Raw genomic sequence first — 17,044 nt, 5'->3', positions numbered from 1 at the left:
GTTTAACGTTTCAGTTGTATTTGCAATTGTTAAACCACCGAGAGTGAGAATTTTTTGTTGACATACTGCAAATCATCAAGAGATCTAATGCTAGATCTTGATCCACTTGTCCCTGACAATGTACTGCAGAGTTGCACCTGCTCACATTCCCTTTTCTACATGTTTCTTAATGGCACAGGAGCTCTCCATGGCATCTGTTCACCCTAGGGACTGTTCACTTTATAGGGAATTTTTTTTGAGAGATGCCAAATACTGTGAGAAGGATGAGAGTGGGCAGTGCTATTTCATTAAAGTAAATCTTGATGGCTCCAAAACGATAACTTTAATTCAAGTCTGCCAAAAAGACTCTCATCTTTAACATTCCAGACATGTTTGGGGTTCTTATTCTGGGAAGGGTTAGGCTGAATTGAGTGAAGAGGGCAATTACATTCCCCCATGGACTCCGCCAACCAACACTATCATTAAAAAATGGGACAAAATTTTGTTTACCATCAGAGGCCACACTCAAAGCTTTGTAGCGTATATTGCAGTAGTTATCTATTTTTGCTCTTTAAAAAAAATAGCTGTTGCCACAAACCATACATTGACATTTTGTAGATGACACTGTGACAGCCTTCTAGTCTTTTTGGTTTCGCTCTTTCTTTGTACTGTCAAAACCTAAACTGTTACACTAAACAACAGCACAGAAGAATGGAAATTGAATTCGGATAACCGTTTTATTTTTGCAGCCTGCTAAAAGTTTGATGTTTGAAAAGCAGCCTTGGAGCATCCATTCACATGGTCCAGTTATATGTGAAATTCCTTTGATACTACAAGAAAGGGGGGTATTGTGATTGATCTACTGATCAACTAGATCTCATAGGAGTGCATTGTGTATGGAAATCAAATGCATTTTATTTCAAATATTTTGTTCCTTTTTTCTGGTAATTTTTAAAAAGATTTAAAGCTAACAGTGAAATGCATATGTGCTGTGTGCAGATATAATGCAAACCACTTTTTAGCTACAGGAAGTGTGTGGTGTGTGTATAATCCAGTTTATCCACAAAATGACATAAATGGATGCTTTTAATCCTGAAATGCTAAGCATGCTGTCTTAGAATTAAGTTCCTTTGAAATCCATAGGGCTTATTTCTGAATAATGTTTGTTTATATGTTTGTTTGCTTATGGATTTACATCCCACACAGAGTTTCAAGGGGCTAACCAACACAGAAATAAAACTACAAATACAGCTGAATCAGTATCACAATCCAGGAGCCAGGTGAGACTAAAAACCAGGGGAGCAAATACAGTACCAGCCCAAGAAACGTTGATGCCTGATGTGGAGCCCAAATGACACCTTCCCCCTGCTAGAGCCAACACTGTGGCCCTCCAGATATCAATGGACTCCAAAGCATCCGGTGGTCACCTTGCATGGCCAGCACGGCAAATGTTCTGGGGTAATAGTAGTTGGTGGAGCGGGGTGGCGTTGCTCACCAGGTTTCCCAGTGTGGAGGGTATTGCTGCTAACCAAGAGGGGGTGGGTCAAGGAGATGGGAAGGCTGGCACAGTGTGGTCACAGCAGTGGAGCCAATCTAACTCTCCCACTGCTCTCCTCACATGACACCAACCTCTCTTCCCCTACCAGTTATTGGCAAGAATATATTACTAATTGTAAAGCAAGATAATAAATCTGAGTTTATAAAAATAATTGATGACATCAGTGACACTAAAAATATAATGCTATAGCCACAACTTACCTGGGAGTAAGCTACATTGAGCTCAGCAGGACTTACTTCTGAGTAGACATACATAGGTGTGCACTGTAAACCAGTTTATTATTTGTGTAGGTGAGGGGTCCAGATGGTATTGGAGTTCGCTGATTCATAGGGTCACCATAAGTCGAAATCAACTTGAAGGTACATAACAACAAAGGTGAGGGCACAATAATATGGTGGCCCACAGTAAGGCAGAAAAAGGCTTAGTGGCTGGAGAAAATCCAAAGGTGGAAACAGGAAGATGTCTTATACCAGGTTGGATCATTGGTATTGTCTGCATGGCCCAGCAGAGGCTCTCCACTGGTTAGACAGGAGCATTTTCCAGCCCTACTTGGAGATGCAAGGACTGAACATGAAACTTTTTGCATTCAAGCATGTGCTCTACCACTGAGCTATATGGGCCTTCGTATAAAGAGGTGTTCCTCCTACTTAAGTCTTAGCAAGGTTTGGTGGTAGGCATTCTAGTAGAGTGGCTAATATTTTTTACTAGCTGTGGTCCTGCGCTTTCAACAGCAACTGGGCTCACAAATGTTGGCTGGTGATACTTTCTCTGACACTATGTTTCCCATGACAGTCAAAGCTTCACCTGCTAATTTCAGTCATAGTTGGCTCCTATTTAAAAGGCACAGAAGCAGAGTCAAGTTTTAAATAGTGGCAACCCTAGATTCAAACCTTTGGGCAGCAGAAGCAAAAGTTATGCATGTAGCATCCATTGGGAAGATCCACACTATTAAACCCAAAGATGTCTGGTTTGGTAACCGATATGCTACAGTACAATAAGCTTTCTATCATAAGCAAAATAATTCTGGGTTTATGGGAAACGCTGCATTATCTAAAAACGTCAGAATAACTAAAAGCATTTTTCTCTCCTGATTAGCAAGAGGTTTTTCTGAGTATATGTGCTGCCAATTCTTATGTTTCGTATAATTCAGGCAGTTCAGAACATAATTGTTTTTCAGTAAAATTCTCCATCCAAAACATTCTTAATGGATAGATCACAAAAGGGGCTGGAGAAAACTTTGTTCTGTTCTCCTTCTTGCACACACACACACACACACCACACACCCCTGCCATAACATTCCTCCCCAGGCAGAATAAATCCTTCAGCAGCATTCTTTATCCATATCTGTTTGATGTAGTTCCAGGAACTTCAAACACAAGAACCATCCAGACTGCTTAAAGTCAAAATGGCTGAGATTCCACTGTCAAGGGAACCAGCAGTTGTGACAATGCACCCTGCCTGACTGTCATGAGTAAGGCCGGAAAGGAAATGCTTCCAGCACAAACTGGCTATACAGCCTCCTTCCTTGGCCCTTCTGCTTTTCAGTGGGACTTGATTCATCTTTTGTAAATCTGTTACCAACTAAACAAGAGAGAGAGAGAGAGAGCCTTGAATAGCCTTACTGCTGTGTGAAAAGCAACGTAATAAGGAGCTCGATGCAAGACCCACAAGGAACCTTCAGGGAGGGTCTGAATGGGTGGCTGAAAGCAACAGTACAGATATATGGAGGGGGGTTGGCTATGCGTAAGGATTTCACAGCCCTCATTTTCAGTGCTGGAACTGCCTTGCAGTTTCCATATCTCTGAAGGTCCAGCTAATTCCTGAAGAAAACTTAAAGACTGATTGCTTAGGCAATTTAGAGGCAGATCACATTGTAAAGGCTCCGTAGGCCCGACTGCAAGATGAGCAGCATTCATCTCTACATTGCCTGCCTCCTGCAACAACCAGAGGGTGGTATTCCATACTAGTCCTACTCAGAGTAGACCCATTGAAGTTAAGAGACATGACTAACTTAGGTCCATCAGTTTCAATGGGTCTACTCTGAGTAGTAGGGTTACCAGGTCAGAAGCATCCCAAACCCTTAGATTTCATGGGTGGGCCCTAGTGATGTCATTAAGCATGTAAGCATCAACCACTCTTGGAGCACATCACTCAAAACAAAAATCTCTGACTGGAAATTAAGACAAAAATTTTAGCTAAATGAAGGTGTTCCCAGGTCCAGCTGAAGTGATGGGATCATTCCTTCTCACCTGCTTAGGGAGTCTGGGTAGGGAACATTTAATCTAGCCTACCTGCTTCTGGCAAGAAAGGTTTAAGTGCCCTCAGGCCAGCCCAGTCACTAGAAGGCCATGGCAGGAAGAAGGGAGCCTATTGTTGTGGAGATGTTAGATGGGAGCCCTCGAGTAAAGATGGATGCCCCAGGTTGCAGTTCTAAACACACTTACTAAGGGATTAATCCCCATAGGACTCAACAGGAACTTCACATGAATCACACCACAGAATCATGGGAACTGTAATTTGTTAAGGGTAGTGGGAGTCTGGAGAGATCAAGGACTGAACTTGGGGTCTTTTCATCCTCAACTCCACATCTGTACATAGGATACTAATACTGGCATACCTTATGCCAGAAGTAGGGAACCTCAGGTCCAGGGGAGGCAGTATGGCTGTCTAGGCCTCTCTCTCTGATCCTAAGGTCACACCCCCTCTCCCCAGACCACATCTCTAACCAATTAAGGGGAATTCCTTCCCCTTAAATATTAGGCAGGCGCCATCTCTGTTATCTTTTCCAAAACCTAAAATGGCTGAAAGTTCTATTGCTTTACACTGGGAGGAAAAGAGTAGGAGAAGAAGACAGAATCTTTTAGGCAAGATGGGTGGCAAGAATTGTGCACATGCCTGGAGTAGCACATGCATCTGACACCAAATCCTCACCACCACCTCCTCCTTTTCCTCCTCCTCCTAGAATGGCCATCTAGTAGCAGCCCATGATAGTGCAAACATCCTAAAAGACATATCTTCCTAACAAAACCGTGTGAGGTCTAGAGTTATCAACATTATGATAGAAAATAAAATTAGTGATGTGCTTCATGGAATATTTTGCTGGTCCAACTCAAACAATTGTGAAATGTGGTAATTGTGCATAGGATGCTCAAGGATCCTATGCATTGTAGTTGCAAGGTCCATAAGATTTATCGTTACAGGTAATTCACAACTCATGATTATTGCACAGTTCTATTTATGTAACTGTTATGATATATTAATGGTATAATATGTTTTATGTTTTAAAAACAGTGTGGCCAGTTAGACCCCACATGCCATAGGTATCATATACTTTACATTGTGAGGCATTATTTCCTCAATGACCTCTTTGCAATTAGATTGTTTTGCTGAAAAATGAAAGATCTTCATCAAATCATTATTTTTTGAAACTTGCAAATGGTGTCATGCTTAATACCATTTCCCAGGTGTTTCATTTTTATGACTTTCTTGGAGTACATTTGACCCCCAAACCAAAGGTTTGGTACAGTAAATTTTTCTATTGACAAAGACTAAGGTGCTACAAAACATCTGATGTTACCAGGCAGTTATCAGGCTACCAGAGCTGGATCAGAACTCCTTCAATGGAAGTAGCACTAATGGCACTGATGGGCAATGATGGGGAATTGTAATTCCTGTTACTCTGCACCTTTTATGGTCTGTACTTAATCTCAGACAAGAGAGTCAAGCTATTCTATCTAGGACAGGGCAAACCTCTTTAAGGTCACTGGCCAATCTGACCTGAGGAAAATAATTTCTGAGCATTCAGTAAGGTTACCAGTTAGGCCAGAGATGAGGAACCGGTGGCCCTTCAGATTTTTTTTTTGGACTCCAACTCCCATCAGCCCCAGTCAGCATGGCCAACTGTGAGGGATGATGGGAGTTGTAGTCAGACAGCAACTGGAGGGCCACAGGGGCTCCCCATCTTTGAGTTAGACCTTACACATAGGCAGAGTAAATCCCATCTACTGAGTTTCCTCAGTGACATTTCATTTGACAGTCTGGTCTTGAATGCTTTCCCCTGATATGCTCACTGATAGCATATACCCTAGGGGCAGGTACAGAAATTACACACTTAACGGGGCTTAGATAATAGGTGAGGTAATTCAAACAGCACATGATCTTTAGAGAGAAGAACAGCAGGTTAGTGGTGATGTAGGTTTAGGAGAACTAATGAGACTGCTCCTCTCCTCGTGTCCCAATTCATTTCTATATGGCATTCTGCTGTTGCCTAGAATTGGGCAACAAGATGCTCACAGCATCTCTTTTTGGTTACATCCATGTCTTTGACTTTAATTATTTACCTCTGTCTTCACTAATTAAAAAGAACCCCAGAGGGCCACATAAGGAACAAATAACATTTTGTTACAAAAGCAAGGGTAATCAAAAACAAATGGCATGATGAGCTCTGATTAAAGTTTCCAATAGGATAGTGTGCCTTCCATTTGCTTTTCTATTTTCAAATATTCCTGTAAAAAACAACCAACTTTTTGAAATAAGTAGGCAGAATTCAGAGCTAAAATTTCAGTATCTTCCTTGTGTTAAATGAGGATGTTTTGTAGCCATTTATCAAGTGAACATTTGTCTAAATATCTAATAAGTCACATGCTCTGTCCTTTATTGTCTCTGCTTAATGCACATCCTTTGATTTAGCTGTTTGTTTTTTCATTTGCTGCCAGAGGAAATTGATTGGTCCTTCTCAAGCAAAACAGAGCTGTTTTGAGTGATCAAAAGGAGTTTCAGTCTAAATACAAGGAAATAAACTTTTTCTTATTGTTCCTCAAATCCTCAAGATACTGTACAGGCTTAGCATAACTCATCTCTTTTGGACTGTGGGTGGTCTCAGAATGCTTTAACAGGTTTTGGTGGAAAGGAAAGACATAATCAGGGGAAGCACAGAGCAAAAGAATTTGTTACTCCAGTATTGAATGCTTTGCCTCACTGAGCTGCCAACTCTTGGACTGACTCCCTCCCACTCCAATAGACAGAAAAGCATCCTCCGTGTCTGTTATTTAAGCTGTTCATGCACCGACCTATGCTATCAGCAACTTGTCATTTCCATAAGATTTTTATTATATTAACAGTAGATTGTATGATATATAATACACATACTTTAAAAAGCAAACAAAACTGAACATTTATTCCAAAGTGTCCAATCTCTGAAGTAAAGAAGTAACATTCAACCACCATCATTTTAAAGTGTGTTTTTTAACATTGTTTTGTTTTAATGTATTTTAAGGTCTTTTTATGATGTTTTAAAGTGTTTTTAGTGTTTCTGTTTGCTGCCCTGGGCTGCTGCTGGAAGGAAGGGCGGGGTATAAATTAGATAGATAGATAGATAGATAGATAGATAGATAGATAGATAGATAGATAGATAGATAGATAGATAGATAGATAGATAGATAGATAGATAGATAGATAGATAGATCATTATATGTCATGCACTTTACTTTACAATACGGATGGAGAACTCCTGTAGCCCTCCACATGTCGGACTACAGCTCCCTTCATTCCTGACAATTGGCCATGCTGGCTGGAGTTGATGGGAGTTGGAGTCCAGCAACATCTGGAGGGACTCTTCCTGTTTTAAAATGTGACTGCAGCTGCTATTCTGTACACATTTACCTGGGAGTAAGTCTCGTTGAACTTAATAGGATTTACTTCAGAGTAGGCATGGACAGAATTGTGCTGTTACGTAATCATATACTCACTGCCCTGAGAGTAGGTCCCATTGAACTCAGTGATGCTTACTTCTGGGTAGGCATTTAGAATTTGCACTTGTAGTATCCAGCACGACAGTATTCAGATTGGAGGCTGAACTGCAAACTATTGACATGCCTAGTGACAGAGCATATATACTGTGTATACATATTATCGCCAAATATGGTTGGAAAAGATGAACCAGGGATGGAGAACCTCAGGCCTGAATGTGGTGTGGCCTCCAGGTCTCTCTCTTGGCCCCTTGGGACTCTCCTCAGGCCACATCCCCCTTCCCCTGGCAGCACCCTCTACTGGTCCTGCTTTGCACCCTCCTTGAGTGTTTTTCCCTGGCTAAAATGTAACCTTGAACCCTGATGATGCTTCTTACTTGCTTGGATGGAGGTTAGAGAGGAATGTGCCAATGTGTGTAGAAACAAGCCACCTGTACAAAGGTAAAATGAACATCCATTGCTCCACCCACTTTTGCTTCTGCCCCCCCATCACTGTGACCCCCTCCATGCTGGAAAAGTTAAACTAAGGCTGTAATACTATACTATATTTCCTCTTCTTTCTAGATCTTAAGGGAATGATACATGAGGATCAAGATATACTGTATATGATAAATCTTTCCCCACTCCCCATCTGAGAGTGAGAGGGGTGGTGGTGGCGATGATGATGATGATGGGGTGTGTGTGTGTGTGTGTGTGAGAGAGAGAGAGAGAGACTTCTATGTACCTGCATGTGTGGTGGGTGTTGCATGTGTGGTCTGTATGTATGCATGCTGCATGTGTAGTGAGTGTGTGGTCTGTATGTATGGTGTATCTGTGCATGTATGCATGTGCATAAGTGTGCCTGAGCCACACCTACCACTGACATGCAGCTCTCTGAGGAATGGCTGACTGGCAGTGTGGCTCTTGGTTCAAAAAAGTTTAGCCAGCCCTGCTATACACACTTAACAGAGTCTCACTGAACTCAGTGGGGCTTACTTCTGGGAAGACATGTATAGGAACGTGCTGTTCATAACTCTTTTATGTGTGGGACTCATTCCAATGTATGGCTGCATTGAATTGCAACTTTGTGTCTTTCCTTTGTAAATATAGGGTGATATTGAATGCTGCCATTCTACTTGCAGAATGGCTTGTGATCTAGCAGAGGTATCCACTAATGTAAGACAGGGAGGTGGGTTTTGCCAATCCCCTGATCCTGCTGTAGCCCCTGCACCTTCCCCCAAATCTGTTCCATAGGTTTGGGGGACCTGCCAGAAAAGTGTAGACAGGGGCACAAGGGGCTGCAGTGGGAAGGGGGAATTGGCATGCATAAAATCAGATGTTTCATATGATTTGACAGATTTTGAGAAACTTGCAAATCATAACGTAAGAATTTAAATATGTGTAATTAAATTCTTTGTGTTGTGCAAAGCCTCTCCATAGTCTGCTACACTTCCACTACTGTGGACATAGATTTTTTTGAAAGGTTTGATGACTACACCTGGTTCAACAATAATTCCCCACCAGTGGTTAAGATCCCAGCAATGACTCATGGGAGCTTTATGGGTAGATTACTCAACTGCCAGTGTTAGGTGGTGTGCATAATGGCTCATAGGAATGAGGAAGCTTTTAGATTAAAATGATAGGACTGACTCATTGCCTCAAAGAACCTAACAATTTGAGTGCTCATAGTAAAACAGTTTGAAAACCATTGACATCATCCATCAACAATGTTTATTCCAAAGTATTCTGCTGAAGTGCTGTCAGAACAGATTGTGGCTGGCTGCAGAATTCACTTTAATGGTTGAATTTTCTGGTAGTGCAAGTTAACATATTGAGCTTGATAATATGTTTTAGTGTGAAGTCATATACTGCACGGTCTTTCAACAATGGACCATGGGGCACTCCCCCCTCCACTATTCTATGATGTATTTTTTGCTGCATGAGTAGCCATTCTTATTTGTGTCCTCAGTTACTGTAACTACTGACACATGGTCTCAGCTATTGACAAATAGAGCAAACTATCTAGAACAGGGATGGTGAACCTTCCCCCGCCCAAGAAAACAATATTGGACTCCAGCTCCCATCAGCTCTACCCTAGGTGCTGGTCCTGATTACCCAGCATGACCGATGGTCAGACATGATGAGAGCTTTTGCACTGGGTGCTTGAGTAGCAATTATCCAGCATGGCCACTCCCATTAGAGAAATAATCAGAGATCATGAGATATTGGACTACAACTCCCAACAACTGAAGGGCCACAGGTTCCCAATCCCTGCTGTAGGGGTCTATAGAATGGTTGTCCTTGAAGATTTCCATTTGCTACTGGGCCAAGTTCAATGTTCTAGTTTTGGTATACAAAGCCCTATACAGCTTGGGACCAGGATACCTGAAAGACCATTTTATCCCTTATATACCAAGTTGATCACTGTGCTCTGCAGGTGACGGCCTCCTGCATATACCATCTTATCAGGAGGTCCGTTCTGCACAACATAGGAAATGGACCTTTAGTGTGGTGGCACCTACCCTGTGGAGCTCCCCACCCTTAAATATTGGACAGGCGCCATCTCTGTTATCTTTTTGGCGCCTATTGAAGACCTTCTTCTTTCAACAAGCCTTTTAAGTTGAGACCTTATCCCAGTCTGCTTCTGTTTTGGAATTGCTTTTTAATATGCCTTTAACCCTTTTTTTAAAAAGCAATATGTTTTTTAACCTTTTTTTTACATAAAATGTCTTCAAAGTTTTTAAAAAAATGTTTTTAAAGTTTTGTTTTAATGTATTTTAATGTCTGTTTTTATGATGTTTTAAAGTGTTTTTAGTGCTTTTGTTTGATGCCCTGTGCTCCTGCTGGGAGGAAGGGCAGGATATAAATCAAATAATAAATAAATAAATAAATTTCCAAAGAAAATTAGGACAGTTAGGAAAATTAGGACAAGTCTAGTGTGACTGCTTTAGGCATAGGATGTTCTGCTTCAAGGCTGAAGATGGAACAAGGTCCTCCATGGTGTTTTTTCTAACTTTACAGTTTTATGATCCTGTTAATTATATATTTGAGAAATGTTTTGGGTTAGATTCAGTTTAAAGTGGACATACACATCCAGGTGGCAATAGCGGCTGATGGATATAGATATACATGGAAAAGGAGCTGTCTGGGAAACACACGATGAATGCGAACAAGACACATAGACACAAGCACTCAAACCATGTGCAGGGGCACACACACAAGCCCCACCCTCAATGTCTTTGCACTTGTTGCCCCACACAGCTGTCTCCAGCCATCCTCATGAGCCGGAAAAGTTTGCAAGCGGCTTCTGTTCATGACTGCTTGAACTGTACACAGCTAGAACCTCCATACAGTTGAGGACCCTGATAAATCAGAGTCCCCATTTGTGCAAAGCATTCTACCTGCATTTAAGAAAATGTGAACAGAACTCCGCTGCAGGCTTCCTTACACAGTATGGGGAAGACTGGGGACTAAGTATGCATGTAATGAGCATACCCTGCTCTGCTCCTGTATACAGTTTGAATGTTCACATGCTCAGGTAAATGCCTGAACATGCCTTAGGAGAGTTGAAAAGTAGGGGTTCTATTGTAATAATACTCTGGCCCGTCATTCGTGACTAACTTGTTCCATTGGTTTCAGTAGGCTATGTGACCCTATGCTGTGCATGTGTACTTGGAAATATGTCCTAGTGAGTTCAATGGGACTTTTTTCCTTGTAAGGCTGGAAACCTGTGCATAGGATTGTAGCCTTACTCAATGCTCACTGGTAGCAGGAACCACCAACTGAACATATAGAAACAGGAGACATGTTTTCATTGCACAGGTGTAAATACCGTTAACATAATTTTAAAAACATAAGCCTTAACAAGGAAAATTTTCCCTTATGGGATCTGTTAGATGCTAAGCCTGGCAGCTCATCAGTTACAAAAGAGAACAAGACATTAAAATAAACAGAAAAAGAACTGCTGGAATCATGACTTGGAACAAACCAGAGCACAAAATCACTCATACAGTAGCCAAGATTGCTCCATAAAATGTGGCAGCCAACTCTCTGGGAATGCGAAGAAACACCAAGTTTAAGCTTCTTCAGTGCCAAGTGTTAAGTAGGCATGTAAGAACCACCATGTCAGAATGTATAACACCAGATGCAAAGCAGTTAAGTCTGTGGTAAAAGCAATGCTCACCCACTTAGTCTTGGTTCAAATATATACAGACAGGTCTAGCACCAGATTTGAGGATTCCTCAGCAAAGTACCTTCGGTTTGGCCTTCTCCTAGTTCAGTGGGCAGCCCTGGTGAGTCTTATTGAAATGATAGATCATTCAGAGACCCAATGCAAAAAAAAAAATTGACAGGAGCCTAGGTGTGTATCAGTGATAGGGCCAAGGCACTAGCTAGGACCCTACCTGTTGTGCAACGATGCTGTCTGCTGATGCCAGGCCTGTATACATATTCACAGTCCAACCCTCTATTTCTTTGAAATCCATTCAGCATCTCACCATAGTCATGAGTTCACAAGGTGGTCTTAGGGGAGTCATTGTCTCTCAAGTCCTTTCTTCCAATACTGTCTGTTACAGATGAATAAAAATGCTAACTGGTCTTGACAACAACAAAATCATGCATGTGAAGTTCTTTCAATGCTCTTATGTAAGCTTCTCTCTCTCTCTGCATGAATATATATGTAAAACCTGCTCACTATGAAGTTGTTCCACATTACCCATTTCTGATCAAAATGAAAAGCAGCACACCTGTGAATCTTCATATATTTATAACATGTGCTATCTTCACAGGCTTTCTTCTTACAAAACTCTACATTTTAGAGCTTTACAGTGTAAAGCTTCCATACTTCCAAAAACGAAATAGCATTTTTTGTGGATGAATATATTCAATTCACAGCAATTCAGAGCAGAGCTTTCAGTGTGGCTTTGTTTTGTGGAGCAGCATCCCTGCTGAGATACAAAAGGTGCCCACTATCTGTACTTTCTGGAAACAATTGAAGACCTTTTTGTTTCGACAAGCTGTTCAAGCTAGCTTGGGAAAAAATTAGGCCTCTGCCTTGTGTTTTTATTTGTATTGTTTTTAAACCTACCTTAGGTGCTTTTTGTATTTTTTTAAAATATTAGTTGTTTTTATTGTAAATTGTAAATTGCCTTGAAATTTATATGAAAGGCAATCCATATGTGATGATGATGATAATATTATCAATGGGTCTTAAATTGAATGGTCTTCTTGACTAACTGTTCATATTAATTTCAGTGTGGCCTAAGGGCAGCTAACCACATCTAGATTAGACATTGTTAGTTTAGTGGTAGAGCGTTTGCTTTGCATGCAGAAGGTTCCAGTTTCAATCCCCGGCATCTCCCAGCAGCGGTGGGAGAAACCCCTGTTGGAAACCACAGAGAGCTCTGCCAGTCAGTGAAGTCAATACTGAACTGGATGGATCAATGAGTCGGAGTCAGTATAAGGTAGCTTCCTATGTTCTCAGAAGTAAGCCCTGCTGAATTCAATACATTGCAGCCTAAATCTGGATCCAAACCAATATTTTCATCATGTTTATCTAAAGTTTATGTAAATAAACTACAAAATACACCATCATGGGGTTCAAACATGACTTGAAATTAATAAATGCAATAAAGTACCGTAATTCTTTAAATATTAGGACGCACTATCAAGTGAATAGTCAAAGAATTAGAGAAGACCCAGGGAGGCTAAATGTGACCACATTTGAAGCTTCTGGCCCAGATTATATTCATATACAGCAACTATAGCCAAAGGCTGCTAGAATGAGTGGAACACATAATATGCCTCCAAACTGCTAACATAATCACAGATTGCAGAAGATTTTGTGTGTATCTGCAAATATGGCAAGCACACTACTGAAGTGTTATGCCTGCACAGTAAGATTTGTGCATTTGTCTGATGATTTGTTCCTGTTAAGAACTATCTGGGCAAGGATTAAAATAATCCTTGTAACAGGCCATAGTTTATGGATGGGCACAAGTAATAGCCTATAAAGAAATGTACTTTAAACTTTAATGTCTTGTTTTTAGAGGAGGAGAGTTACACCTGTCTGAAAGTTACCAGGGTATGTAATAAATCAGTTCAAGACCTCTGATAAAACACATGCACAACCATCTATGCTTCTAAAAACACACACAACAAAACCATTTACTGTGCAATCCTGTACACATCGATTTGGAAGTAGCTCTTCCATGGGACTTCCTTCCAACTAGTTTTGCAGCCTTATTCATTGCCAAATAAAACAGCTTCAAACAGAGTGTTTACGGTTTTATCTAAAATGGCACCCAAACTTCAGACAGATTCATCTTACAAATTGGTGATAAGGGTGAATAAAAATGGGCAAATTGGTAATGAACCTGGAAGCCTACAGACTGAGGTACAATACAGAGCAACAATACTTTCACCATTTTGTGGGCATTATGCTAGTTATATTGTTTATTTATTTATTTATTGTACTTATATACCGCCCCATAGCTGAAGCTCTCTGGGCAGTTTACAGTAACTCTATATTTATAAATCTAACCAACAATTTGCAGGCGACACACATATATATTACTTTTTAGGGTCTGCAGGGATTTGCATTAGAAAGTTGCAACACCTCAGGATCATATTTGTTTCACAGATGTATTGAATTTTCATATATCATCAAGGGTTACTATAGATTTTGATTATCAAGGTTAACTGCTATGTTGTCACAGAGGCCAGGAGACCAGAAAAAACAGTTCTTTCTCTATTGGCTGAGATCTCATAGGATAAGTTTGTGTGGGGGGGTACATGTTACTGAATAGAATATGTGAATGATAGTGGATGCAGGGAAGGTGTTATAAACAAAAAACACTTTAAAAAAAACCATTCATACCACTGTAATCATACTGACTGACCTGAAATAAGGATTTTATTTAATTCAGAATAGGGGCCTTATGGTAAATATAAAATATGTTGGCTATTCATTTCAAAGGTTTAGATAGATAGACAGATAGACAGACAGATAGAGAGATTTGATGAGTATTCCATTGTGCTATGTGATTATATTATTTTCCTTGGTATATGGAGACATGTTATATGGAGAGTTCTCATTTGTTTCTAATTAAATATAAATCTGCTTCTCCATGTATGGCAGATAAATAGTACTTCCCAACAAATGAATTGTAATTAAATTTTGTATGAGAAATTTTGTGTGCTTTTGTTTCTAAAACGTCTCTTGGCAAATTGGCAGTATGGTACTATAATATAGAAGAAAACACATTTTTGAGACATTCCATTAAATTACATGGAAATGTAATTTTTAAAAAGAAAATAACCACTTTTATTTATATAATTGATCTATTATGATCATTCTGCTATGCCTATCAGTAAATATGAGATAATAGTTTATATGTGATTGCTTTGGCAAAGAACCACACTGGGGAAACAGATCCTTCTTATTACTCTTTAGAACTAAAAATCATACAAAGGGCTTTATCAATCTTCCTGGGTTTGCTCATCCAAAGCCAGTTAGTTACCCTGAGATCCCATTAAAATTAATGGGGTTTACTTTAGCCCTGGCTAATTTGCTGGTACATCCTTGCACTAGACCCAAGCAATCAAAACTGATCAAATGACCCTTTCTATGCCACTGAGGGATGGGTTAGTCCTCCAACTTCTTTTATGTCAATAAAGACTCTTGATGATGTACTTCTAGTCTTGCAGGTACAAAGAAGGAGCAAGCAAATGAATGGTTAATAGTATTGTTCAGGACATGGATCAGCAGATGGCCAGGTTAGGCACTGACTGAGGGCCATAAGGGGCTGAGAAAGGGGCTGCCATCACCACCGTTCCTGCTGGCCCTTGGTGCTATTCAGTGCTGGTTGGGCAGATCCGTTGCTTTTGAATGGATACCAAGCTCATCTCTCATCTGATGCTGCCCACCATGTTTAATTACAAAAAAGGACTCCCGTGGCCTAATCCTACTGGGACTGTAAATCTATAAAATCTACAAAGCAAGATATACACTTTATAGCCTTTAGGGCTGCTGGGACCTTACCTCTATAAAATCTATAGGATGTTTTTTTAGATGTATAGGTCAGGGCAGTGCATTTTGGTTAATTAAAAATGGCAGGTGGCCACCACAGATGGGACCTGAGCTTGGCTCTCTTTCAAAAGCAGCAGCACTGCCTGCCCAGTGCTGGAATGGTGGGGAAGGTAGGAAGGGACAGCCTGGGAGAAGTGGAAGTGGTAGTGTTGCTTTCCCTGTGCACAACAGTGAGCGGGACAGGTGTCCTATGCTAGTTGGGAGGGGGGATTGGGAGTGGAGCAGCCAGGGAGAGGGGGGATGTTGCAACCCTCATGTGTGATGGCAGGCAGGGGACCTGCCCTATTTGGGTGGGGATTCCATCAGTGGCACTAGGCTGTGGGCCTCCTGAAGTTTGGCTCCAACCTTGATATTGTTGTCCCAACATATGAGGTGGTGTTGAATCCCTCCACTGGGACAAGATGTCCCCTTGCAGCATGCCTCAAGCTCAGCACAGGGAAGCATAATGTCATAGAATCATAGAATGAGAAGAGCCTTCTGGGCCATCTAATCCAAGTCCCTTCTTGATGCAGGAAATCCAGAGCCAGAGCTTCCCCAACAGATGGCTGCTGAGCCATAAAATCACGCCATCTGCTTCTTCAGATACCGTGTCATGCGTCGTCACCACATCTCTACACACAAAAGCTAAAGCAGCATCTTTATTTCATACATCACAATCAGTATAAAAATGTTTATTACATAAGAGCTGTTTTGTGTACAATATATTATATTGCTATAAGCCAACTGCTATGCACCAATAAGCCATTTTGTTTCCAATATATTATATTGTTTCAGTGCCACAACTACATTGTATTTAATACAGAGCATCCTGCAGAAATGGGAATTGGTTTTAAACTGTACCATGCCAAAAAAAAAAAAGTTTATGTACACAATCCAGGAAAAACTGGGTTGCAGGCCAGCATTTTCAAAATCTTCCCTTTCTAGATTGTCAATTAGTTCTAAGGAATTTCTTACAGGAAAAAAAATTAAGTCAATAAAGAATTGAAACAGAGTACAAAAGAAACCAGCCCAAAGCACTGAAAACAAGACTACATAACTGTGCTAGAGAAGTAAAACTTAAAAGGAATAGTAAATATCAGCTCAGTGGTTTATAACGAAGCTAGTAAAATGTAGGCCAATAATCCTAAAATGTAATGAACAGCATTTTAACATTCAACACATGAAAGGTTAATGAAGGCTATGAACTTTGTGTAACATAAAACGTTTCAGATGTTGGAGTTCACCAGATATAATTAGATTCAGGGGGCACTTGCCTCTCCTCGGCCCTTTTAGGCGAAGGTGTGTGCTGCCTGTGCTTGGTGCCTGTTGGCCTCAGGGCATTCATAAGGTTGGCTCCGTACCCTGAAAAATGATCCAGTTCAAGAGTAAAGAAACTACAAATGCAGGCTTGCTGTTTTCACTGTTAAAATTTCACGTGGAAGCTTCTTGCATTTGAAAGCAGCAAGGTTCAATATGTACCACACAGGGCTTCACGCCAACAAATGCAGTGCCAGGTGACAAACATTTAATTCTGAAAGATCATTTTCTCATCATATTTATGGTTCTACCTTGCCATGTGTTTTCTGCAGTACTCAATCACGAATCTACAGACATGGAGTCAAGAGCCAATTCACATGATCACTCTCTATAAGGGACAGCCAATGCAGTGCCCTTCAGATGTTGTTGGACACAACCCTCATCATCCATGATGAC

General features: G+C 40.7%; 1 protein-coding gene across 1 annotated transcript in view; it reads right to left on the bottom strand.

The window, feature by feature from the left end:
• Window positions 1-15,975: 15,975 nt before the first annotated feature.
• WIF1 (WNT inhibitory factor 1) overlaps window positions 15,976-17,044 on the bottom strand; it is a 62,617-nt gene continuing 61,548 nt past the window's right edge. Inside the window, exon 10 of the mRNA XM_061637821.1 lies at window positions 15,976-16,693. Within this exon, the coding sequence (XP_061493805.1) occupies window positions 16,572-16,693 (122 nt within the window). The 3' untranslated portion in view covers window positions 15,976-16,571. The remainder of the gene's footprint in view (window positions 16,694-17,044) is intronic.

Source organism: Rhineura floridana, chromosome 8 (genome assembly GCF_030035675.1).
Source record: "Rhineura floridana isolate rRhiFlo1 chromosome 8, rRhiFlo1.hap2, whole genome shotgun sequence".
Classification (NCBI taxonomy): Eukaryota; Metazoa; Chordata; class Lepidosauria; order Squamata; family Rhineuridae; genus Rhineura; species Rhineura floridana.
Note: the sequence above shows the minus strand (reverse complement) of the source record. Positions and strands in the feature narration are given on the sequence as shown.